At 38.8% G+C, this 26,518-nt stretch overlaps 1 protein-coding gene across 2 annotated transcripts in view; it reads left to right on the top strand.

Moving 5' to 3' along the window:
- The first annotated feature begins 249 nt into the window (after positions 1-249).
- The window catches only part of Rlip (Ral interacting protein), an 81,302-nt gene continuing 55,033 nt past the window's right edge, over positions 250-26,518 (top strand). For both annotated transcript variants that reach the window (XM_067156480.2, XM_067156479.2), the window contains exons 1-3: positions 250-391; positions 12,722-12,817; positions 22,190-22,328. In XM_067156480.2, the coding sequence (XP_067012581.2) occupies positions 12,733-12,817; positions 22,190-22,328 (224 nt within the window). In that variant the 5' untranslated portion in view covers positions 250-391; positions 12,722-12,732. The remainder of the gene's footprint in view (positions 392-12,721; positions 12,818-22,189; positions 22,329-26,518) is intronic.

The raw sequence follows: 26,518 nt of genomic DNA, 5'->3' as shown, positions 1-26,518 counted from the left end.
CAGTATTGATTGATTATATTGATTGACAAAGAGAATGAGTGGCACGAACGGACCATAAGTTTGTGCTGGACGGTCATGGATTATAGATATAGTTTCAGAAGAATCATCTCTTTAATACCATTCTTTACTCGGTTTCATTCAGTTGGCAGGACTACCGGTTTCTTTGTGCTTTGATGCTCCCTCGTTGCCCCTGAAGAAAACATTTGCTTTAGTATTCGTTGCATTTTCTTTGGGTTGCACTCATTCTATTTAATTGGTTGTGTTGGTATTCCTCAGTTTGATCTTCTTGTCAAAACGAGTGGAAAGTAAAATGGATTTATTGAAATATTAAAAGTTCAAGTATTGCGACGCTTTCTTGTAGATGGACTGAGTGTTATTTGTCTTGAAATAGGTGAGTTATTTTAGATCTTTGATAGATTATTTGAAGTTAACAATATTTATCGTGATGTACTTTGAGGTTAGGGGGCGTGACAGTTATCTATTCCCATCCGTAGAACTCGCTAATAAATTACACCTAAAAAACATCTCTAGTTCGAATTTGTGTGATTGTTCTGATTTCCGCCCGATAAACGTTCTTGTAGTTCTGACGGCTTGTAAACAAAATCCCGTCATGCCTCTTTGATACATTTCATTTCAAAGCTTTGAGGATCGCTTGGAAATGCCTCTTGTCAATATTTCAACAGTGTTAGCTATTGTATTATCCAAGTAAAATTATTCACCGGATTCATATAGGCCCTCATCTCCTAATTCAATAAGGCCTGTATCACATACCGTTATCCCACTGCCTTCCAATACTTTTCTTTTTTACGTTTTTTCACCTTGTACTCCCCTAAAGGGCCCCATACACGCGCTGACTTTTGGAATAACCTGCACAGACTTGCCTTCGGAAGGTAAGTCGGAAGTACGCAGTTGCCCACACACGCTCAGGCTAAATTATTATTTACCGAGGAAGTTGAATACGACGCGCTCAGCTGTTTTCTTTTTGAGATTCGCATGGCTGAAAAATGTATATGGATTGAAATTAATTAGATAGTCGGTATGGAAGATGAGTTGTTATTTGGACACAATATAGCGCTCTGCACGAAGAAGGCACGCAAAAAAATAATTGTTACCATATTTGTAGGTTACCACATTTATATCTTCTGCCGCAACTCTGACATGGAGCTTTCGTCGCAAAGTCTCCGGCTGAATTCAAGCGGCGCCAGAATGTCAGAGACTAGCCTGCAGACTTCTTTTCGGCAGACTTATCGGCCATACACACATACACATGTCTGAAGAGACTGGTTTGCGCAGATTTACCTCCGACTAAGTCTGCGCGTGTATGGGGCCCTTAAGACTGTCGCCGTACTTTCCGGCAGTTTCTCCAGATCGCGTTGAGGCTCACATAAAATAACAGTACGGTATGGTAAAATTGATAAATTGTTGGGTTTTGTTTACTCCTCCTTATATGTAATGCTGTTTTCAAGTTCCTTATTGATTTCCTGAACTGCTTGTTTTGTATATAAACATCGAAAATGAGCAGGGACAAAATGCAACCTTGTCGCACTGATTTCTGGATAGCTACATGTTTTTCACAACCCTTAATTCTTATTACTGCAGACTACAGTGTGTAGATAACCCTTTGGCAAAGGTATTTAGTCCCTCCTCAGCTAGGACAAGTAGTGTGCTGTGCTTGACATTGTTCTTCCTTTTTTCCTTTTTTTTTTTTTTTTTTCCCTAGTCAATTAATTCTAACATGATTACCAACTCTTTTCTAAGCACTCGAAGCATAATGTTAATTACTGATCTGTGCACATTTTGGCTAGTGACAAAACCCACTGGTCTAACACATCGGGGTTGCATAGCTTAGAGCTTCTCCAAGGAAGTGCGTCATTTCATGTTGGAACGTGGGGCTACCGCAAAGGCGTTTTTATTGCTCAATATTTGGTAATGCATGTTGAATTCTGAACCAAGGTTATTTAGAAATTTGACCATCCTAATTAGGTCTCTGATAATGAAAAATGACCATTAATTAACCCAGAATAAATTTAATTAACTGATATGCATTCGTATTAACTGTAGTTGCCATTCTTACAAAATTCCTATAAAGGAAAACAATTAAAAGGTTTCCACCTTAGTCTATAAGTCTTAAATGAGCTTTACACACTAATACACTAGCAAAAATGTCAAGTGGTACATGTTTCAGCCCCTTTCATTGTATTAGTGTGTAAAGGTTATTTATTTAAGACTTATTGGCTGAGGTAGAATCTTTTAATTGTTTTCCTTTATAGGAACTTTGTATACTGTACTGTCAATACAGAGCAATTTAAACATGAAATTGTGTTGCAATACTTGTTTGAACGGTACATGAAGGTGTCAATGCCAACATGCAAGAAATTTGTGTCCAGAAGCTGAAGATCTGTGTCCAGAAGCTGAAGTTATGTCGTGATGGCTTTGCTGAACAGTCGTATCATCATTGAATTATTTACCACTCAGGTGCTTCTTCAGCAATCCAAAGAGACAGAAATCACTTTGTGGCCCTTCCTCAGCTGGGAAGTTACTTTGACACACTGGAGCATTTGCTGACCAGCACTACAGCCCCGACCTGGCACCCTCAGTGATTTCCATCTCTTCAGACCATTGAAGAAGCACCTGGGTGGTGATTCAACGACAATGTGTACCGTTGCACCAAGTGCTTGGACAGGAACGGCGACTATGTTGCATAGAAATGAGTATCGGTGCCCTACTTCTTCTTCAAGTGCTCCGGATGTTGGTGATCACCCTGGCGAAAGCATCCCATTCTTGAAGACAATGCCAGTTGATATTTTGGAGCCGTGACATCGGTGGTCTGCCAGTCCCGCTTCTGAATATCCTTATATCTGCCCTGCAAAATAAAGTTGCTTTGTGCGAGTTCTTGTTTGCTTATTTTTTGAAGCTACCCTGTACAGATGAAGATGTATTAGCCAGACTGTGTATGGGTTATATGAGTTACATAAAATTCTCATCGTTTGCATAAAACATCAAGGAGTGACACAATAGACATGGTCTCTGTAGAACTAACTGGAAGTCACTGCTACCAAAACCAAGCTCATGGAATTGATAAGAGGAGGTAATTTATCCACCATGTACTCATTATTATTATTATTATTATTATTATTATTATTATTATTATTATTATTATTATTATTATTATTATTTAATGTCACACTAACTCAGATATGTTTCTGGCAATGATGATAGGAAGTGCATAGGACAGGAAGCGGGTGTAGCCTTAATTAAAGTTACAATGTCTTTGAACAATAACATCACGCCAACTCTTCTGCTGCCACTCATTTCCATTAGATGTAAATTTTATTGCATTTACAAAAAGTACCCTGTGGGGTAGCTGAGTTATGAGATCACTTTTGCTTCAGAAGAGATGTAGGAACACCTGAAGCAATTCTGACTTTACGTCTGATCTTAGAGGATCGAATTAAGAAGAACATGTACATGGCATTCGTAGATCTAGAAAACACATTTGATAATGTTGCCATTGATGCTTTGCTCAGAAAGAGAATAGAAGCTATTTAAATGTGGTGAAATGGGTAAATCGAATAATGAATGAAGACATACAGAATTGTATTGATGAGAGGAGAACAGTTTGGCAGAACTTGACCAGAAGAAGAGGCTGTAGGTGGTAAGAATGGTATGGGTAGACCAACATATGAATATGACAAGCATATTAGAGCAGTTATGTAGATATGAAAAGGGTGGCATGGATAGCTGCATCAAACCAGTCTATGGACTGATGACCCTGACACCTCGCAAGTCCAGCAAATGAAGTGCTTGTCGGTCAAAGAGAGCATGACGAGACCAGACAGGAGCGTGTTGCTGTGTGCTCCCTCCTTGACGTTTCAGGCAAACTCAGAAGGGACTGGTTTGGGCTGGACCACACAGATTTCAGTGATCAGCTATACATGCTTATACCGATGATAAATCAACAGTAGTTGAGTATGAGCAAAGAGATTTTGACTACACGAATAATATCTGCCCATAACAAAATTGAAGTAAATGAATAATTACATTCCCCATAAAGCTGTAGTGCAGGATACAGGTGATAAATCCTTCGAAGTTGGTTTATTCCATAGACACTGTTACAGTTCATTATTTATTTTCGTACATACATACGATGCAAACAAGAAGCAAAATACAGAGTCTCTCTCATAAACTCAGACCGTCCAACGGCGTCTCTATTCTCCGAGACCTAAGCAGCTGTATGCATGCGCGCATAGTGCTTGATCTTGCAAAGTGCGTACATGTGTTCGACCTGTCTAGCACGAGGCGCCAATCTGAACCTCGGCTCTTAACATGGTGAGACAGTTATTGCAACACCGTATTTTTGTATGTAAAAGTTATTTTTGAGGTGGCTCAACAAGTTTGTTCAGAATTTTCCTGGTGAAACACATTCACGTAATTGTAAATAAATTTGAAACTACCAGCTCAGTGCTCAATAAAAAACATGTGCATACACAGACAGTTTTAACAGAGGAAAAGCTAGACGACAGTGGTGCGAATCTTGAACGAACACAATATAAATTAGCACAAGAAGTAGGGGTTTCGGTTTCTTCTGCACACAGAGCTACAAAGCTGTTTACAGGTTTACGCGGGCCCATTGTTTAAAACTAGCTGATCTAGCCACAAGAGTGAGTGGTATCTTGCATCCCTGAATGATTGTTTATTCGACCCACAGCTTGTGTTCTTTTTGGATGACTGCTGGTTTCATCTTAATGGTTGTGTGAACAATCATAACTCTCACTATTGGTGTGCAGAAAATCCTAATGGTGTTTGGGAAGTCCTCGTTATGAAGGATGACACTTCCAGCACCTTTTATAAGGTAAGATTTCATATAAGATTGTATACACACTTAAAGCAGGGCAGGCGTGGCAACTGCTGTAGCACAGAGTACAAACACCGTGCGCTCAGTCTGGGTTTATTAGAGAGACCCTGTATCTTACGTACATCATGCTATGCTGCAACACAAATGCAAACTGAAAGGTACATTTCACTTTTTCCAGTACTTGTCTAGTCGACTTGGAGACCCATAACTCAGACTGTGCTGCATGGCCCAGTGCATTGCCTGTCCTTGTTAGTGCAGCACGCGCCCCGCCCTGCGTACCAATCCTGTAGCCTGTCTGCAGATGGAACAGTGAGCAATATTCAGCCGTCTTCCGATTTTCCTTTCCATTTCCATATTGGACAGTTTCAGTTTAATCAAGATTAATTTACGTGCAATTTAACAGAATTTCTTCAGGATCACAAAAATTTAGGATAAAGATAAGTTTCTGCTTAATCCAGGTTCTGTTATGGGCAGGTTCGACTATGTATCAGAATATTAGGGTTTTAATACTTGTGTATCGTTTATAATGGAAGGTTATTATGTAGTGTGAAATAAACATGCTGCGTGATCCCTGTTGGGAATTGCTCCTTTTGTCATACCATGCCCACACGCTCTGTACCAGATTACTATTTTTAAGAACATATTATTTTATGGCAGAATGACCGAAACCATTAAGTTTCATCATCATTTTCCAAGCAAGATCTGCTTTCTTTCATGTCAGCCTTCATGTCTGTTGGTCCAGGACGTCGTCGGGTAAGGTGCCAACGAACTTTGTATAATTTTTAGTGCAGTCAAGCTACAGTTTTATTAGGCCATCCATGGAGCCTGCATCCATCTGGATTCAAGTGCATCTCTGCTCCTTGCTGTGCATGACATGGACAAACCATCTCAGGCCTACTTTACGTCTACAGCCGGCTGGCCTGGCGTGACATCTTGGTTGTACACAAATGTCTCGCTGGACTAACGGCCTTGCCTACCCGAAGTGGCAGCCATCCCTAAGCTGGGATGCTGGAGTACTGAGCTGCCCCTTCTGCCATGTCCACCTTTGCAGATAACCCTACCTGTTAAATTTATCATGTCTTAGTTTTTTTGCAGCTGAATTCCATCCAACCCAAAAGTTCCCTTATGAGAGTGTTAAAAAGTGATATTGTGCAGGTTTACAGTAACAAACTCGAATTTGCAATATTCTAGGCTTTCCCAGATGCAGTAATGGGCAAATGTTTAAAATAATCACAAAGAGCAGCGAGTGTAAGGTAGAAGCTGGCGGCTTCTTGGTTGGTTCAGGTAAACCCGCACACAGCTTAGAACTGTTGATGCTGCTGCATGTTGCTTCAGTAGCTAATTGCCGTAGCATACAGAAATAGTAAACCAGTTTATACTGAGCACGTGGACAGAAGCGGAGAAAAATCAGTGCATTACTTTAGTGCTAATTAATTTATTTATACAGTAGAACATGATAACTATTTTTATTCAACAGAACATAAATTCAGTATATAGAAACTTATGAATATGCAATAGAACTTTGGAAAATCTAATGCTTTTAAAAAATAATTGAAGTAAAAAGTAGATGTTGAAATACCTAACACTCCCCTTCCCCCAGACTGCCTGGAACTGCCCTCCAAAAAGAATGTAACACTTGATATTTTAAAAATAATCTCAGTTTAAGGCAGCAAAGTTTATTTTCAAAACATCACTACGGAATGAAAGAAAGAATCTTTCGATAGTCATTCCGAAGACGACAATGCTCAAAACATTTTGATTGAAGAAGATACAGTTTTTTAAATTAAAAGAAGTAGAATATGACCGATTTGCCGATTACTGAAATTATTGTTTATAATGGTGTAAGATAAACGAAATGTACTGGAAAGTCGTTGGATGCCGATTGTGTGATAAATAGGAGATATTGCTACCCTTGGCTGCAATTACTGCTGCAAGTCTTCTGAGCATGCTTATGATCAAGTGCTGGATGTCCTCTTGTGCTACGTTATCCCGTTCTTCTTGCACCACCACCGTTAGCCAGATTTTTTTTTCTTTTCACAGTTTGCTTTACGTCACACTGACACACACAGGTCTTATGGCAATTATGGCATAGGAATGGGAAGGAAGCACCGTGGCCTTAATTAAGGAACAGTCCTAGCATTTGCCTGGTATGAAAATAGGAAACCATTTTGAGAGCTGCCGACAGTGGGATTCAAACCCACTATCTCCCAGATGCGCGCCCCTAACCGCACAGCCAGCTCGGCACTAAAGGCAACGACCAATCATGTCTCAGTAGGGTTGAGGTCTGGCCAGTCTGGAGTGGGAACTCTGTGACACACTGAGCAGCACGAACAAGAAGTTTTCATTGAAAGCGAATGCAAATGGCATTGCATGATTAATGAGAATCTCCTCAGCATACCTGTGTGCCGTTCTCAATGAGTACAAGATCGGTATGGTTTTCTGAAGTTATGTCACCCCACACCAACCTCCTCCAAATGGTGTAATCTCTGCAAATGTGCAGGGGGCAAAGTGTTCTCCAGCCCTTCTCCACACACTGTCTCTTCTGTCAGGCGACCTCAGGTTGAATCTGGACTTGTCCCCACTGAGCCTCACTCCAATGTTCATGCACCTGCGAGGAACGAAGACTGTCTCTCTGGTGTTGTGGCATACGTCCTGATTTTCTAGAAGCTTTATTTGCCTCGTGGACCCTTCTTCTGCCTTTATTCTCACTCACAGCTTTGTTGTGGACTTGAATCAGACTACACCGAGCCTCAACTGCTGTAAGATGTTGGTTCCTCAATACTTGTAGCCTCAAAGGGCAATCTTGCAAGGCAGAAGTACACCTACGACGGCCTGAATCAGGTTTTCCTGTGGTAGGTAGGAAGATTCTGAAAATGTTTCACAGCCCGATGAATGCTTGTGGGAGACTTATTCAAAACCTCTGCTACATAGTGGTATCTACGGCCATCATCCACTAATGCCGTGACTTTCGCAGAGTCCACGGGACGGAGAGGCATGCTGACAAATTGTTTATGGCTCAGAAATCCCTCGGGTAATGCTCAGATACTGGTCAGTCAGACTACAATGCTTTTGTAATTAGTGCCAAATGAATAAGAAATATGCGGGAGTCTGAATGGGTTACAGTATTGCATTAAAAAACCTTGTGTTGCTATTCATTGTTCATAATGTTCATAAAACACTGGCCAATCATTAAATACTAGAAAAAGTGTGGTAATCTTATTCAGTGTAGAATTTAACCAAGCTTTCTATCAAAATATTAAGTGCAGCGCTTTTTTTGGAGGGCGGTGTAATACTGTTTTTGCTCTTCAGTGTGTAACTACAACAGACTCAAACAAGTTTCCTCAGTGTAGTTTCCAGCACTGTGTAGACCCTGCAGCCAGCGATGTTGAATCTGTAGGATCCTTGTACCAGTACCTGTGTCCTGGACGGTGCGAATGGAGCAGTCTATCGCCTGCAGAACTTTGGGAACTGTGGTTCCTTCACCTTCAGTATCAAACAAAATGATAGGGGCTTTTCGGGATGATAGAGAACTTCCCAGCCCCTTAGAGCCACCTGCAGAAAGTGCAACTCTGGTCGCATGTGATGTTCCAGATGTGCATGGGGTAACTCCCATCACCTTCATATCGCTGGGATTCTGATGCACTTTTAACTCTCACAGGGACTAATCGTTCAAGCAGTTTCTCACAGATGATGCAGAGGACCATTGGGTATCACCCTAAAGTGTGTATGAGTGAGAAACACTGGTTCTGTTTCCTGGTATGCCACTAATAATGAAAATAGCCCTTGTATTTATTTATTTACTCACTCAGTTACTGAAAGACGGGAGAGTAAAATCCAAGGCAGTGTAATGAAGTATGATAGGAAAAACAAAAACTGAGGAAACTGCAGAGCTAAAGGGTTGTAGTTGATCAAGAACAGTAAATTTACAAGAAACCTGGACTGAAACACAGTTGAAGAGCAGCTGCGGTGGTCAGATAGGAGACGTTAACATCCCGACTTGAGTGGAGCTGAAAGAGGGGAAATTGGGAAGGTGTGTTCACATTTTAAGTGTGCCAATGTTTCGTCTTCTCTTTGGTACTCTTGTCAAGACGAAATGAAGTGGGCTGGTGGGTGCCCTTTACTTTTATATGACTGCGCAGGTGGCGCCAGCTTTGCCTTGTCGTGCCACTCCCTCAGATTGTAAAGGGTTTTGGAATGAACATAACTACAGACAAGACAAAAGTTGATGAAAATCAGACGAGAAGAAGAACCTGTGAAGGGAAAAGTAGAAGAACAAACAGCAACATTCAGATATCTTGATGAGGACCAGAATAGCTGAGCAATGCCAGTCAACATAAGGAGTCTAGTGTTTGTATGCAGGGAGATATGGAATATTTCGAGGTTTTCCACATTATAATACCTTGGGTACATCTCGAGGAGGGATTGTTTGCAAGAGAGTACTGATAATTTGCCATTTAGCACAATTGCTGTGAAAAACAGACTGTTATCCTGAATCAGTTGTGAATGCAACAATAGGCCTAGTTTCAAGGGAGGCACAAACAAACCACTACATTGTAAGTGAAGAAAGAAGATGAAGAAGAAGAGTCGGAATTCCACTGAAGCTCCACCTGTAGGATTCCAGTGAGATATGGGGTGGATCATGGGAGACTACGGGCAAAAATGAGTGCAGTTGGACTAGACAAGAGAGTGATTCAATGGGTTGCTATATTTCTAGAAAATAGATCTCACAGAATTATAGTAGGCGAACCTTTATCTGTCCCAGTAATAATTAAGAGGGAATTTGTCAAAGCAGTATTATTGGACTTTTATGTTTTCTTATACAGACCGAAACTAGTTTCAACAAATATATGTACCTTTTTTAAGGTTACAGCAAACAGTATTGAATAGGTGGAAGCCTTTAGCTTTTGTTTTACACTGTTTTGCTCTTCAATACGGATTATTATGAAATTTATTACCTATGAGTTTCACTTTACCCTTGTAACTACTTAAGGTGTGGACATTTTTCAAAATATCAAAAAATGCTGGAGGTATTGAACCTAGGAACGCATTACAGAAAGAATTATGGAAATAAGTTAATTTGGCTGGGATTTGAATAAAATAGAAAAGTAAAGAGACAACTGATGTTAGGTTGTTTTTTCGGAACTGTATTTACACCAGAAGTGATTTTCAAAATTTGGTTTTTTAGTTTGATAGAGCTGTCCAAGACTCTGGGTCCTTTAGCCCTTCAACTTTTGGCACATTTTTCATAGTATTTTGTACGTTAAGAAATGTTTTCAGCATTAAAATATCCAACCCTGGTGATGAGCAAGCAGACTCGTGCAGGGACGTACGTTATGACACTCGTCTGCTATGACTCTTGTACTCCACACAGTTTATGGATAGGCTGATTTTAGCCCACCTTGGTTCAGTTTGTCATTTAGCCTCTTTGTTTCTGCTGCGTGGCACTAGAGATGGCGTCAGGAGAGGTGTCCGGCCGTAAAACAGGGCCTAGTGCTGCCCCCAAGTAGCTGGGGAAAATACAGAACCGTTCTCTAATTAGTAAAGAAAAGTCATTAATCGATTACAAAGTCTGTCTGTCTGTCTTGATGAACAGACAAACCGATTATCTGTCTCTGTGCTCCTTAAATTGAACCATTCCCTAGATAATGTTGATGCAGGTAACATATTACGCACAAATGTATAAAGCAAGTTTTGATGCACACCCAGAGGTTTGGGAAATATTCCCTGCTTCATCGCATCTAGTCGGCTGTGATTACTCTCACATGTAGCCAACTTTTTAAATAAAGTAACATCAAGTTCTATCACTTCAGAATGCATTAAATGCATATTATCGTGCTAGTCTAACGATGTAGATTTTTAAAGTTTATTTTAAGGAATGAAATATTTTTAGCATTATACAAACTATTACTGCTAACTTTGACGAGTTTTCCAGATGTTCTGTAACCTTTAATCAAGCCTTAATTGTTCATTTCTCTTATTTAAATTGATTTATTTTTGGAATTTTTCTTTTTGTGGGGATATATCTCTTAAAAAGTCCTCCCCCTGTGTGTGCCCCTGGGCCTGTGGTTATTTTATGTTGTGGTAATAATAGCACCATAATCTCATTTTTGGTTTCTAGGCCAGTATTTCAGCAGATTAATCATCGGAGTGTTATATTGTGATTGGTTGGTTTTCAATGTTGATTTGTTATGAGTGAGAATGTGATAATTTCTTTTTTACCCTGTCACAGATCCTCCCCCTTGCCGGTGTGAGGCGAGAGTCATTGAGTGCGATACTGGTTTACTGTTTGGTGTGTTGCTTTGCATGTGCCAGGCATTATGTCAGTAGATTGGATGACAGACTTTCAGAGTTTTCTTTCACCTTGTTCATATTCATTCCGTTCTTTTATATTCAGTTTCTCAACATTTTTAGTGTCTCTTTTGTACGAAATGGAAAGGGAGGAACGATATCTGTAAAGATAAGAATGTGTGAACGAACACTATGACAGGTTGTGTGGGAAGAGGAGCCAAGGACAGTCTCCACAAGCTTAGTTTTTCTATATCCAATTCTTCTCGGTCCGCAACGAACTTGTTTCTGTTTCCTAGATTGATTAGGATAGCAGACGTCAACACTCTTGAGGGGCCTTCTTGACAGTTCTGCAGACTTGATGCAGGAAGTGTAGGATAAGAAGAAAGCTAGAACAAGGCAGGTAAAAGGAAGAGACAAAAACATAAAGACGAATACAGGTGGGGAGCACAGAACAAACACACAAGGAGAAAGGAATCTGAAAGGGAAATATAAGTAATGGAGAGTCGTATTCAGACACGCACAGTCTGTTAGCCTGATGGTGATAGTAGCAGCCACAGCACAGCCCCCTGCACGCTGGCTTCTTTTATGAAGTTTGTACAAAAATCAAGAGTTCTAGCTTGCAGCTCAGGGATATAAGCTACAAATTTTAGGTAAATAAAGTATATTCGTTATTTATTCCTAAAAATTACAATCCTTTTCTTAATCATTGTTTTCCGGCCGATTAGTTTAGCAGTTTGCCTTTTTCTACGACTATGAGCGCTAATGTGAGTCAATGCAGAGTTTGAATTGAGCCCTTTTAACTACATTCAATGTGGACATTTTTAAAAAAATAAAAAAATGCGTGAAGGTATTAAACCAAGAAACACATTACGGAAAGAATTATGTAATAACTTAATTTGGCTACAATTTTGGCGGTGCGATTAGGGGTGCGTAGCTGTCAGCTTGGATTCATGAGATTCGAACTCCACTGTTGGCAGCTCTGAAGATGGTTTTCCGTTGTTTCCCATTTTCATACCAGGCAAATCGTGGGTCTGTACCTTAATTAAAGCCACTTCCTTTTCACTCCTAACCCTTTCCTATCGCATCGTCACCATAAGACCTATCTGTGTCGGTGCAACGTAAAGCCAATTGAAAACAAAAAGGAAAACTGGCGAAGAAACATGCGATTTTAGGCTGTTTTTCCAGAAGTGCATTTAGGCCGGAAGTGATTTTCAATTTTTTTTTTTTTTTTAAGTTTGATAGAGGTGTCCAAGACTTTCAATCTGAAACCTTTTCGGGCTCTTTAGCCCTTCAACTTTCAGCACAGTTGAGGAAATTACTTAATTTTACGTTTTTCATGGTATGGGTACTGCCTGCTAAGAAATGGCTTTGTTCTTATCGCAGAGGAGTAATGGATAAATAGGAGAGAGGCAGTTTGTGATTCTCCTTCTTTTGCAGTCTGACATGACTCTTGTTCATTCCTTTCCGTTATTTATTTGTATTGCTTTCAACCTGTGGAACTCTCAAAGTTTGTCATCACTGTTGTGAGTGGTAACTTGCTAACTTGAGTGACAGCTGTTCTCTTGTGCTTGCTTTTAGCCAGGAGGAATATGGAGTTTGAAAGTCCTGATGTAGAAAAGGATTTTCCAGGCCTGTACGCCTCAGAGGCGGGGAAGAAAAGCAATGAGAGCGATTGTAAGTCACTGCTTCATTTTTTCTTTCTTTGTTCGTTATGTTGGCCAACATTTTGTTTTGTAATACTTGGCAGAGTACAAATAAGAGAGGTGAATGTTGTTATCTTGAAAGGGAACTCTTTTGGTTGGACCTTAATGGTAGACAGTGGAACAGGAATCCGTCGGTTTTCTAGTTTCAGCTAATAAAATATTATACTATTAACAAGTATGTTTATTTATAGATGACTAAGATTTCAAACTTCCATTAGAAAAGATACAGCAGTATTAAAACCTTTATATTTTGATATATTAATGTACTGTACTTAAAATAAAGAAATAAATATTCTAACTGGATTAAAGCCCCTTTCATATATTTAACAAAGCCAAGCTGTCTGCCAAATTACTGTGGCCTTCACCAGGGCATAACACCACCATAGCACAGCGCGACAGTCGCTGGGGAAGCCGTGAAAAGTACGGTCGTGACTTCATGTTCCTTTGAAGAATTTCTGTGCTTACTGTTGGAGGCAAACCCTTCATCTCCCTGATAAAGGCCAATGTAATTTGGTGGGAAGCTTGGCTTTGTTAAACATATATAAGGAATCCAGTTAGCATATTTATTTCTTTATTTTAATACATCGGGCCATGAAAACCTACGTTCATTAATGTACTGTACTTGTTAGTAAAATAGATTTGTAGAGAATCAAATTCTGTTTCTGTGTTGAAATCTCACTTATGGCATAAAGTGTCTTGAATAGAACTATCAGTATGTTTGTGGAGTGCGTAGGTGACCAACTATCCTGCTATAACACCGCTGTTCAACGTGGTTATTTAGTCTGGTCCAACTGAAACCGTTCCCTTTTTAGTGGTTGTGCTTGAAAATGTAGTGCAGCTGGTCATGATTGTAGTGCAGTTTTAAATGTGTTAGTACTCTTCAGATTGGTTCCAATGATAATAATTGAACATCTACTTATTTTAATCAAGTCATTGAAATTGTGAAATACTTTCGTTGAAGAAGAGAATCATATGTTCTCAATACATTATGAGTAATTAACATATCTTATATAGTTCTTTGATTAGAAATGACAACGCGGATTCTTTATCTCCTATTTTTTTTTTTCAGTGCAGTAAGTTTATCGTTGTCTCCTTTCACGAGAATATGCAAGGAACAGTCTGCTTTGATGGAAGAAGATCAGAAACCCATTCTCTAAACAGGGACGTGTACTGGCTCCCACAATCTTTGGCTGTTGGAAACTGCGTTGAGGACTACACAGCTGCCCGACTGAAAACTGTGGTACTCGTTTGCCAAATACATACAGAACTCCTGGTGCAACACGTCACTGACTGACTGTCAAATGCCTTCAAAGACCGGTCATACTGTCAGCCTGCATACTTCTTTACAGCAACGAGACCTGGACAACCCTGGCCACACTTGAGAAAAGATTGAAAACCTTTCCACTTTGCTGTCTTACAACGATTCTCCAGATCTTATGGAGAGACAGGAGTATCCAACAGCATGCAGGGATCTCCAGTATGTATGCTTTGTTCAGTCATAGGCAACTCAAATGGCTGGGTCATGTGAGATGGATTTACTTTATGGAGAAGTGCTCAAGGGTACGAGGCCAGTTGGAGGACCACATCTTCGTTTCAAAGATGTCTGTAAAATAGACCTGAACCAGGCTGACGAGTGGGAAAGCACTACCCATGATTGAGGCTGGCTGTGAGAGACGGGCTGCAGAGAACAGAAGGAAGATGTTAAGGCAAAAAGAGAGCACCTCTTGCAGAAGGGACTGCTATCTAGGGCGAGCCTTTTCAGTTAACACGCTACTCCATCATCCTTGTTTGGAGAAATACCACAGAATCTCGATAAATTGACCAGATTAACGCAATTGTTGGATAACTGAGGTGCATTGAAATTCTATTTACATCAGAAAGTGTTTCACTATTATGGTGTCTTTGAAACCTGCTGAAAAGTTTATTCTTCCAGTTTTTTCACAGCAGCTTGAATTTTATTTTCTCTTGATTGCTGAACAAACCTCAGATGTTGCTGTGTACAAACTACGTTCGGGCTAATTGGAAATTGACCACAGTGTGCTTCCACAACAATCAGCAAATGATCGTCCTTGCAGCCTCTTTGTTTTGCATTTTTAATGATTTTTCCTCTTTTTTTTTTTTTTTTTTTTTCCTGTCTGGATTAAGCAAAGTCTAGTTTATCGAGGTCCACTTTAAAAAGTTTTACTTCTTCTTTTCCTCCTCCTTGTTCTTCTTTCACTTTAATGACTACATAGAATCACTTTACTCAGTTCATAATCCAAGTCTGTTCAAGCCTTCCAGCCCTCCCAGTACCTTTTCCTATGTTCTGATCTTCGTGCCCTTTCGGTTGAAAATATTCGTGTTGCGAGTTTGTTTCTTGTGAATGCAAAGTGGATGTTTGTGTCCAGGATTCTTTTGTTTAATTTTATATTATTATAGTGTTTCCTGGTGTAAGGCCAATTTCCTTCCGATTCTCTCTTATTTCTCTGATTCTGTTGTGGTATTTTTTGAGTCGAGATTATACTTTACCAGTTATTTCAGAAGTCTTGAATTGTGCATTCTCATTGTGTGTTCAGAGAATCCCAGTCTCCTCGTCTGCATAGCATTAGTAATGGGTTCCAACTCTTTGTACACGACTTTGTTGGGCATCGCTCGCCACTGTCAGTCTTTCTGGTTTTTCTTGAATGGCCAATAGCAGCTTTCTTGTTGCCTTAGGTACTTGTGTGGAAATTATCTCGTTAGCTTCTCCCAATCATTTCAAAACTCCCACATCAGAGGTTGTTTGGCTGCATGTCATAATCCAAGTTGCTACTTTGCTGCATCACCGATGTGGTCCCCTACTTCGTTGTAATCATGGTGAAGAGACGTTCTAGGAAAGGTACTGAACAGCGTACATGCACCGAAATAAAGCGAAACTTGGGTTACAGTGGTAATCCACATGACTACGTACAATTGAAAGGTTATTCATGATGTAAAGTTTTTTGGATTATGCTATGTTGATCCCTTATTGAAGTGCTCATTTCATTAATCAGTCATTTATTTGAATGTACAGAGAATATTTCATTTTTATTATGTACTAGTAACTGGCAGAGAACATCTACATTCAGCAGCCTATGTCGCAATTTCTGCAGGGAGCTTGGAGCTTGGGTTTGTTTGCTCACCAGCTAAGTTTAGAAGGAGGAATTTCGACATCACGTACACAAAGCAGAACAAGGAAACAATGGAACTCCAATGACCAGATCAACAGACAACATTTCAGAGGCCCGGCGAGAGGCTAGAGGAGCTGGAGATATACATTTGAAGTAAGCATCACAAGCGTGCTGTGCTGGACCAATGATATGATAACGTCACTGTCAATTTGGCTAGGCATTGGTCTATGTGAGTGATGGCCCCGATCGAGTTTACAACGGCGTCTTAAAGGACGAATTAATAAAAGCGATGAGCACATGGACTAGCTACCATATTATTCGGCGAGATTCATGCAGGTAACATCGTGAGAAGAAGTTTTCATGTACGTGAGTGATCGTGTGGGAACTTGTAATTTTGTTGGAAGATGCTCAGTCTGCATTTAATCTATTCAAGTTTTCAAATACTGGAATGGCATTTAACTTTCGATTTCCAGAGAGAGAGAGAGAGAGAGAACAATTTCATTTATAATCATTTCTAATGCATAGTAGCCTGCCTGTGTAAATAGTTTGCTGAGGGGATAAACTTTACAGTTTCCAGTCTTGCATATACGTGGAAAATATTTGACCTAGTTATGGTGAGATAAGAGGAGTTGTTCCGCTAGGCTGAATGAGAACTGATTTCACGGTCAGTGAAAATTATCCCGGCCATGGTACTCTAGTAACCGGCAGGTTAATCTTGACCTAGTTTCTACATCGTGAATGAGGGGATGTTTCAGACGACATCCAGAAGCAGAAGCAGCGACAGAAAATACATTACTTTTCTACGCCAGGATGGAGACCAAAGAACTGATCCAAGTCTCTTCTGAAGGCACCATCAATATGGCTGGCTAAAACACGATGGGAGTTGGCTGTTCCTAAGGCAGGTGGCTAAATGAGTCAGTGAAATAGATGAGTACAGAATTTTCAATGTAATTATGTGAGTGAGAATGTGTTTTAATATTGCAAAAGGGAATAGGTTAGTTTTGATATTTAATTTCAGTAAATTTAGCTGTGGTTTGGAAGGACTACATCGTATTTAAAGTAAATGTTAGGAAGATTGTTGTTTCTTATTTTAGCCTCATTTAATGTTTTGTTTTGCTTTGATGTTTGAGACGCAGTGTACGTCTCAGGGCTTAAATGTAAATATAAATGAGGATTCAAATTAAAGTCAGGAAGGACTAGATTAAAATATTAATATGAGCTCAAAGTGTACGGAAACATGTCGTCACGTTTTTCTGGGATTTGTTGCATGATGTGTGAATGAGAATGTGTGACACGGTGGAGTTTGAATACACAAATTTTGATATCGTCATCTTCACAACTATTTTGAATATCAAGATGAGCATAAATTAGTGTTTGATTCACGAGTTCCTCGAACGCAGTTTCGTATTTCAGGTTCCGAATATTTAGAATCAATTTTCTTTAAAATTTATTATTTTTATCGCTGCAAATTTCTTGAGTTGTAAGATGAAGATATTTCAGTAACTTTCAGATATTCAGACATGATCGATTGTCTATGTGGCATTTTCTTAATTTCAAGTTACGGTATTATTACAGAGTTGGCCACTTTATCATTCATGTTTAACTTTACGAGCACAAATGCTTTGATTTGTGTCCAGCGCAGTCTTGTTTCTTTCTTAGATGACCTCATTTCATATACTTATTCATTTTTGGCAACTTTAGGACAAATGATATGACTTAGTGTGATTTTTGAGTAAGAGGACGCATTCCTTATTAGAAAGGCCTGCATTTTTTTTTGATGATTGTGTGACTTGCCTCAGGTAGACTGTTGAGCAGCGTGTGTAAAATGTTGGACCCTGTGTTTTTTTTATTGTTGTTGTTGATGATTCTTGTGTTATTTTGGGAGATTGAATCTTGCTTTGAGTCATTCCGCCGTGTGTTGGCGAGGGTGATACATGCGTCTACCGAGGAGAGTTTATTTTAGCGGCCTATACTTCGTGTTGCAGTAGATGAGATGTTTTATATCACGATGTTTCGTTTGGTTTTTCTTTCATGATATTACCGCGCTGAGGAATATTTTTGTATCATGTAATCTATTTCAGGAACCAACGTTGAATAGGAAGTGTTGCTTAAAGTGTAAATTTATCTCCTTATCTTTTCCATAGAGTCTGTGAGTGAGTGAGGATTGCGTAAATGCTGCATGCTTTTCTTGGTAAACCCTGGAAAATATGACATGTTTTTGTGTCTTTGATTGTGTATATTTGCCATTTTTGTGATTTTATTTTGTGTGGTTCTGATCCACAGTGTTTATTGTGCTCATGAGATTGCTCATGATTTGAGGTGTATATATTTGTGCATAAGATGTTTTATCACTCATCATGTTATATTTTGTACAGGTAGATTAGTTTTTGTCTCCCCTTTTTGCGCATTAAATCACGTCTTAAGGTTAGGGACCCCCACTGCAATGTCAAGTGTGCAGGAAATGGGAAATGTACTCATCTACAATTCGAAGTGTTGACAAAAATATCAAGCCAGGTGCACGCAAGTCAATGTGTTAAAATTAATAAAACTTCAGGATTTGATTTGTTAAGTATGTGTGTCAGCATACAATCGTATATTTGTATGATTTATATTTTGATTTTCAAGATGGAATTTATCAATCTGAAAGAAAAATTCTGAGTTATGTAAAAATTTGGATTATTTGATACTTTTCTTTTTTTCTTCATATTTTTCTTGTTTACTTTAATAAACAGATTTTTCTCCAAAACTGGCATCATGCTTCGCCTTGCTTTATTTGTAGCTTTTAGTTGACCTGACCGTGTCCATATTTGTTATATGTTCTCCATCAAATCCAGGGTGTATGTAATTTTAGGGCAATTTTTTTTATCATAGTTCGAACTGAGCACCCCTGGGAGCGGCTAACTGTCTGGGGCAAATTACCTTGAGGGTAGAAACGGGGACAATGTTATAAACTGTATAAACACACACTGTGCACGTTTCAAAATGTACCTGGGCTTTAGTGGCGTATACTGAGGGCTACCTCAAATGGGAACGATGGAAATCTAGGGCACATGATGTAACCATCTGACACGTTCCATTTACAAAACTTGAAAGCAATGAAAAAGTCACACTTATTTTTCAGAGCAAGGCATCAGAGACTGATCTCTCAGCCCAGGCTCGACCCACCTCGCGTAGCTTGCTGCTGTATGTCTGATAGGTTTGGGGATCGGGGGATAGGTGGGCAAGTCTTCGCTCTGTAAGATAGCTTGTTGCTTGTTGTTTAAAGGGGCCTAACATCGAAGGTCATCGGCCCCTGTAAGATAGCTACTGCTAACGTACAACCATTCTATATACTCCCTCAGCTCATACTTCTTAATTAATTATAGATAACAGAGTGCTGGCATTCCACTCCTGTTTACTTCTACATCCTTGAAGGAAGACACTGCAGGGCTGCTGTTATAGGAGTTCTATACGTAGGTTTCTTTTTATAGGTAGGTCTGCTAAAATGAAATGCAATCTTTGAGGTTTAGTCCTCTCTTTTGTTGGTTGGAATAGAACCTGTGATCATGGGTAGGACACCACTACTGATCTCCCGAGGAAGCTAATAAACCAGTGGACGATGGATCCAATCGCTGGTAATGCTGTAAAATTCAACATTATTAAAAATAAAAAAAATGGTGCATGGCAATCTATATAGGCTTGGTAGTGACCGAATGAGGATGAAATGCATGGCGAAAACGTCATAAACACCCAGTCCCCAAGCTAGGGGAATTAGAGTACAAGGGTGTTGATTCTGAGGATTGAACCAGGGCCATCAGACCAAAGGCAAGCGTTCTGTCCATTTAGCCATAAAGCCAGACGTTAGTTTGCTAAACCTTGGGCTATCATCTCCACTGATCAGGTGTTGAGTATTAACAGTAGCAGAGGCCGGGGCAGTAGCTTGTGAAGCAGCCTTGACAACACAGCAGGCTACTCCGTTGGCTATTGGCTGCAGCTCAAAATTCTTAAAAGTCTTGATATTCATTAAACCAACTATTGAAAAGGGGGTAAGCTAAGTCTAGTGTTAGCCCACATCTTGATCCCAACAGCAGCACAAATCTCACATGGAGTGACCGGGATTTGAACCACGGAACCCAGAGGTGAGAGCCATGGAGGCTCTCTTCGTTAAGATAAGTTCCAAAATTCAAGTTTATAAGGATTTAAGTCTTTGATCATGACAAGAGGTAATAGAAAATCCCGGGGAGTGATAAAAATAGGAAATTAACCTCTTGAAATAGTGAACATTTTAAAATATTTGGGCAGCGTGATATCACAAGATGGAAATTTGGATGGAGAAATTGATTTAAGAATACAGCAGTCTGTAAGTTTCTACCAGTGTGTGAGAGACATTGTATGGAACAAAGATGTGCCAATGAAGTGCAAAAAGGTTTTATACTTGTCTTATTATAAACCTATACTGACTTATGCTTCAGCAGCCTGGACGTTGACTAAGCGGAAGCAAAGTAAGATCCAGGCAGCTGAAATGAGGTTCTTGGGGAGCATACAGGGAAGGACAAGATGAGATAGAATGAAATGAGGAAATAAGGAGAAGTGTGGGAGTGTTTAAACTTCAAGAAGAGATTGATATAGCAAAACGAAAATGGTTTGGTCACGTGATGAGAATGCCAGGAGAGAGAATACCTAGGGGACGTCCTAGAATGAGATGGAGGAGCTCTGTTGTGGACTGTATTGCAAATAGGAGTTGATAGCAAGACCGATTAGATACTAAAATTCATGAATTGAAAAAAAAATTGCATATTTGGCCTAGAAATTGCTACACTTTTCAATAAAAAGGCTTTTTAGTATTTCCTTCTATTAAATACATATATCCATCTTTCGATGGAATGATTTTTACCCAAACATGTTTCAACTCATCCAGTGGATACAAGACCTCCAGGTGAGGCCTTGCACTAATTGAGTTACACAGCACTGTACCAGGCCTTTTTTCACATATTCTACATTCAGTAGCTTATGTTTCCCTCCACATCATATGCATGCATCAAGATGGACAGTTCCAACTTTATAATGGAGATTTTCACCCTCGTTTTAGATATATTAACCATGTTCTACTTGGATTTTACACGCTCCTTCATATTGTTTTTAGTGTTACTTATTCAACATTAATTCATATAACTTTTAAATATATTTCACTGAAGATGGCTCGAAGATGATCGGAAACATGTTTGCCTAAAAATCATTCCATCCAAAGATGGATATATGTGTTGAATAGAAGAAATAATACAAGCCTTTCTGTTGTAAAGTGTAAACTAGAATGAAACTAATATCTATATTGCTGCACTAAATCAGATGAAGTGAGTCGACCATCTCCAAAAGAAGTTGTGCTGAATGTACACAAGACAGCAACAAACTCTTTTGACTAATCGTTTCGGGACTCAGAAATGCTCAAGTTTTACAAAAAAGCTCTTTGATAATAACTTCCACAAAACAACCCAGAAGACGCATGTGATACATTGGATTTTTTACCGTATTGATTTCTTTTTAAATGAGTGTTTTTTGTACATTTTCATTCCTTCAGATTCTTTCGTTTGGTACAAACCCGGCCATCTCCAAATTTGAATTTTAAATAGTTATACAAATAAAATGTTGTTCTGTAACATTCATTACAGTGCTATTTATAAGTGGTTAGGGAAATCAAAATATTTCTAAATCTCTTATTTAATTTTTTTTTCAATTTCCTTAAAAAAATAACCATTTGGAGTTGGCCAGTTTTGCAAATAGATGACTCAACTGATATATAGACACATGAAAGGAAAAACATAATATGGTAAACACAGTGACAGGTCAGTGTCGGAAGATGGGATGAGAGCAGTCTCCAAATAGATGCAATTCTCCTCATCAGTAGGGCGGACATCAACACTCGCTAAGGGGTCTTGAAGAAAGCTGGATAAGCAGAGGAAAAGGAAAGAGATAAAGAAAATGGATGTAGAAGAAGTAAGAGATAGCCCTGGTCTCCTCCTCCTGCATTGGCCTATGTGTACCTACCTACCTTTCTACACACAACTTGACTTTCCACTTGCTTGTTATTTTCTGCCACAGAGTGCTGCAGCTTCTGTGGATGACCTTGCAAATCATATCCTGAGTGTTTGTACAGTGATAGCTTGGCCCAAGGACACTGTGTCACACTCCAGTGCATTGTATGTGTTCATTCTGACGTGCTATAAAACAACTTTTTCCAGTCAGTGATGATGCGCACGAGAGGCCGTCAAAGAAGGATCTGCTGATTGGCAAACGTAAGGACAAAAAGGACTCAAAGAAGGACCGCGGCTACGCAGCTTTGGAAGGCGAAAGTTCTCCGGAAGAGGACCCAGAAATGAAGTAAGTTCTGAAGCTCATTAATTACCACCAAGATGAGTTTTACATGTCATCTGTACAATTGGACAGCTAGCAATCCATTTGAGATATTTGTTTCTTCAAAACTCTTCAACTCTAATTATTATTTGACATAAGAATTTCCCTGTTATTTTGGTGGTACATGTACCTTCACTGTGATGAATATGGAAAAAATGTTGGTCTATGATGTTACGTTTTTTTCAGACTTTTTTTATTGAACCAGCAATCAAGTGTACTCTATTGTAGGTGGCAACACTTTGCAGTATTTTGCCTGTCGAACCTGCCAGAAATACAATTTACACCTATACTGTGTGTACTGTTCCTTGAGGAAATGAAACAACATAAAAATAAATTCAGAAAATGTAAAGCTGCGTATGTGGAATTCAAACCTTAACATTGTCTGCTGAAGGTTCAGGGAAGATCTGCTTACATAATATGAAATGTACAAGGGCACGTAGAATGCTGTAAGAACAAGTTTTTAACTGCCAAATATTACTGCACAGTGTCTTACTGAAATATATTTATTTACATTTTTTGGACTTCATTGGACCACTTTAATCAATTGTATAAAAAAAAGGATTTTCAGTTTTTTGTCAGCCAGTACTTCTTCATTCTCTAGGATCTTAACTTTCCTTCTTTCTTTGTTGAACTCAGCGGTCCCATTATCAGTCTGTTGATCTTGGTTTATACTCTGGTTTGTTTGTCTATGAGTTTCTTGATTTTTTTGTGTTTTGTTTTGTAGATCTTCTATTGTAATTTGTAGTTCCTGTACATCTCCCTGGATTTCTGTAATTCATCTAATATTGCTCTTTTCTACAATTCTCATGATGATCGTGTTTTCTGGTGCCCTGAGTAGATGTACAAAGAATGAGATTTGTTTCTTCCTGATTGTGTTCATTACTGGTTCCATTTCCTTGCAGACTGTTTCATTAGAAGCTAGTCTCCACTGTCCATTTTCTGGGTAGTTTTTGTTTATGCATGTTCTGATTCTTCTTCTTTCAATCTTGAGATTGTGTCTATTTCTGCTTGTGTAACTGTTTTGTAGTGTTGTAATTTTGTGGCTATTGAGGGGCCTTTTTATTGTACGAGTTCTTGGTGATGATAATTGTGCTCTGAAATGTCTGCTGTTTATTCAGCTTATATGTTGTTATTGTCAATGATTTTGATATTCTGTTGTTCTTCTCTCCTGGCTGTATATTTACCTATAAAACGGGCACTCCTGAGCTCACTCAGGGTCGGCTCGTTCTGACTCGGAGAGAGTATGTCCGACATTCTTGCAACAGATTTACAGCACTTCACTTTTCCTTAAGCGGGGACCAACACCATTGACTGACCAAAAATGCAATTTTTCAATTTATTTTTTTTCATTTCAAATTAAACTTTCCTCTTTATAACAGTTTTGTTAATATCTCCAATACTTTTGAAGTTCTGACCAAAAACATGAACCTCTTTCAGCCAAGCGAACCCTCTGAAGGTTAAGATGAAGTTGTGCAAACACGCATATTTCATAGAGAAGAGGAAGATATTCTAGGTTCATTGATTAAGTTTAAGAAATATATTTTCAAATGAAAATTAATGAAAGAATTGACTACTCAAAAATAACCTCATGATGGACTTCACTGATTCTAGTAGTGTTGTAGTTATAACATTACGAATCATAATAAAAATGAATCAGAGAAAATTTTTGTAGAGGGGATAAAATAAGGAATGAGAAAATCCGGAAAGAAACTGGAGTGGAAAAAATGAATGATGGAATAGAGAAGAGCTGACTAAGATGGTTTGGGCACGTAAAGCGAATGAGTGATGAAAGAATGCCAAAAAAGTGATGCAAATGCAAGGAAGGAGAGGCCATGGACAACCACGATTGAGATGGAAGGATACAATCCAACGCACTATTATAGAAAGAAACCTGAACTGGGACACAGTGGTGGAGAGGAACCATATTTGCCCCTACCCGGCTACAGCTGGATAAAGGGAAATGATGATGATGATGAGAAAAATATATACGTGTTTGAAAATTATGAGGGAAATAGTGGCCATGGTACACCGCTATGTAATGGTATAGGTTTATATGATTTCTAAATATGTAGGCATATTATTAAAGAATAATGTGTTTGTCAGGCTAAGTTTCCTTTTAGTATTAATTTCCATTGGTGCGGAGAAACGGGTCTAATACACCCCATTTTTCTATGTTCAGAGGTGTAGGTCCCTCCTTAGGACGCCCTCTTCCTCTCTTCGATGGCAAGAGCGGAGCTGTTTTCTCTTCATCTGATGGGCACAACTTTGAAAGATGCTCACACATGGTCGGTACGCACTTTCCTGTTGTTCTGTTGCGATTTTACTACCAGTGGGTCAGTTAACTTGATTTCTGAATTTTCAAAGGATATTCTGAGGCCGATTTTCTGTGCTATTTCCTGTAGTGACTTAACTTGTTATCGGACTTCCTGAACGTTGTATGACAGGAGAGTGAGGCCATAAGCAAATCCGATGCAGTTTAAACTTATGTTATCTTTCGATCTTCAAATTTTGATGTTCTTTGGGTTATCCTTCTACCATTCTCTCATTTCATATTCCAAGGCATCTTTGAACAGCAGTGGTGACAGGCAATCTCCCTGTCTTAAACCTGTTTTTTCTAAGTAATGGCTCAGAAAATTCCCTCTGAACTTGACTTTAGATTTTATATTAGTTAAGGTAAGTTCTTTCATCTGATTAATTTTTAGTGAAGTCCAAAATTTCTTAAATTTTTCAATATTGATGGTCTACGGGTACAGTCATAGGTCTTACTGAAATATTAAAACAACGCATGGCTAAGCTCTTTAATTTCATAAATGTAAAACATATTCAATCTGTTGCAGATTCCCTATCATTTGTTTACCTGCAAATTTATCAAACATTTCCCTTCATAAATTATTGTCCATAATTCACTTTGTCCTCTTGAATTCCAGTTTCTCTGCATATTATGATCTTTCCTACTTTTAAAAGCTCCACTCAAGCTTATTCTTCTACTTACGTAATTCCACGCCAACTCTCCACTGACAGCTCGGAACGCGCCACACAGGCATAGAATTTCAGGCATAATTTAATAAAACTACCTATTCAATACTTTCCACATTTAATGTGATTTGAATCTACTTGAACTTATGTAGATTTATCAGGTCAGGTACATGTTTCACCCATTATTTGGGCATCTTCAGCCTGTAGACAACCTTTAGGTCAAGATTTGGGACCTTTTTAACCATATATAGTATAATATACGAACGTTAATAATCTCTTAAGACTAACACGCCAGGATAATAATTTAAAAAATGTTAACAAAACATAACTATTGGTAACATAAATTAATGGTGTTTTAACACAATTAAAGCTTGTTGGTCCTATTCTATTCAACTTAAAAATATGTCCAAAACTAAAATGGATCTTCTTCCTCTATCAGAAGTCTTGGGTAAAGAGGATATTACATACCAGGGTTCATTTGACCCACCTGTATCATTTCATGTTCTTGATGTACCGTAACTAATGTCAGAATGTGTTGTCAACCACAAGTGGAGATTTAGAACTGATTGTTAATTGTAGGCTGATCAAGATTGTTGTGAATGAAAATATAAATTGAAATTAACAATGTTTTTTTACACAGTTAAAACTCGTCAGTCCTGTTCTATTTAACTTAAAAATATGTTCAAAACTAAAATGGATCTTCTTCCTCTATCATAAGTCTTGAGAAAAGAGGATATTGATACTGGGGCTTATTTGATCCACATATTTCATTTTGATGTTCTTGACGTAACCAATGTTGAAATACGTTGTCAAACACTAGTGGAGATTTAAAACCGATTGTTATATATAGACTGGTCAAGAACGTTGTTGTGATTGAAACTGTAAGCGTCTTGACTTTGGGTCTTATGTAGTGACAAGGAATTGTAAAGAGTACAATCTTAGGCTGTTTCTTAGTTTTAGGGTGCTGCTTAATTGAGAAGGAACATCCTAGATACTTCATACAGTCTGTTATGAATATCATTCCTGTTGATGTGTTGCTTAGTCGTTGGAAGCGATCTTAAGATTATTTGTTGAGTTCATATTAGATGGACCTGTCTGTTCCGGCAGCACCTGTTTTATTAACATTTCTACTCCTGGTGTTGTATTGGTGCTATGAGATTGCGCTGCCGGAACAGACAGGT

This window comes from Anabrus simplex, chromosome 12 (assembly GCF_040414725.1).
Source record: "Anabrus simplex isolate iqAnaSimp1 chromosome 12, ASM4041472v1, whole genome shotgun sequence".
Lineage (NCBI taxonomy): Eukaryota > Metazoa > Arthropoda > Insecta > Orthoptera > Tettigoniidae > Anabrus > Anabrus simplex.
Note: the sequence above shows the minus strand (reverse complement) of the source record. Positions and strands in the feature narration are given on the sequence as shown.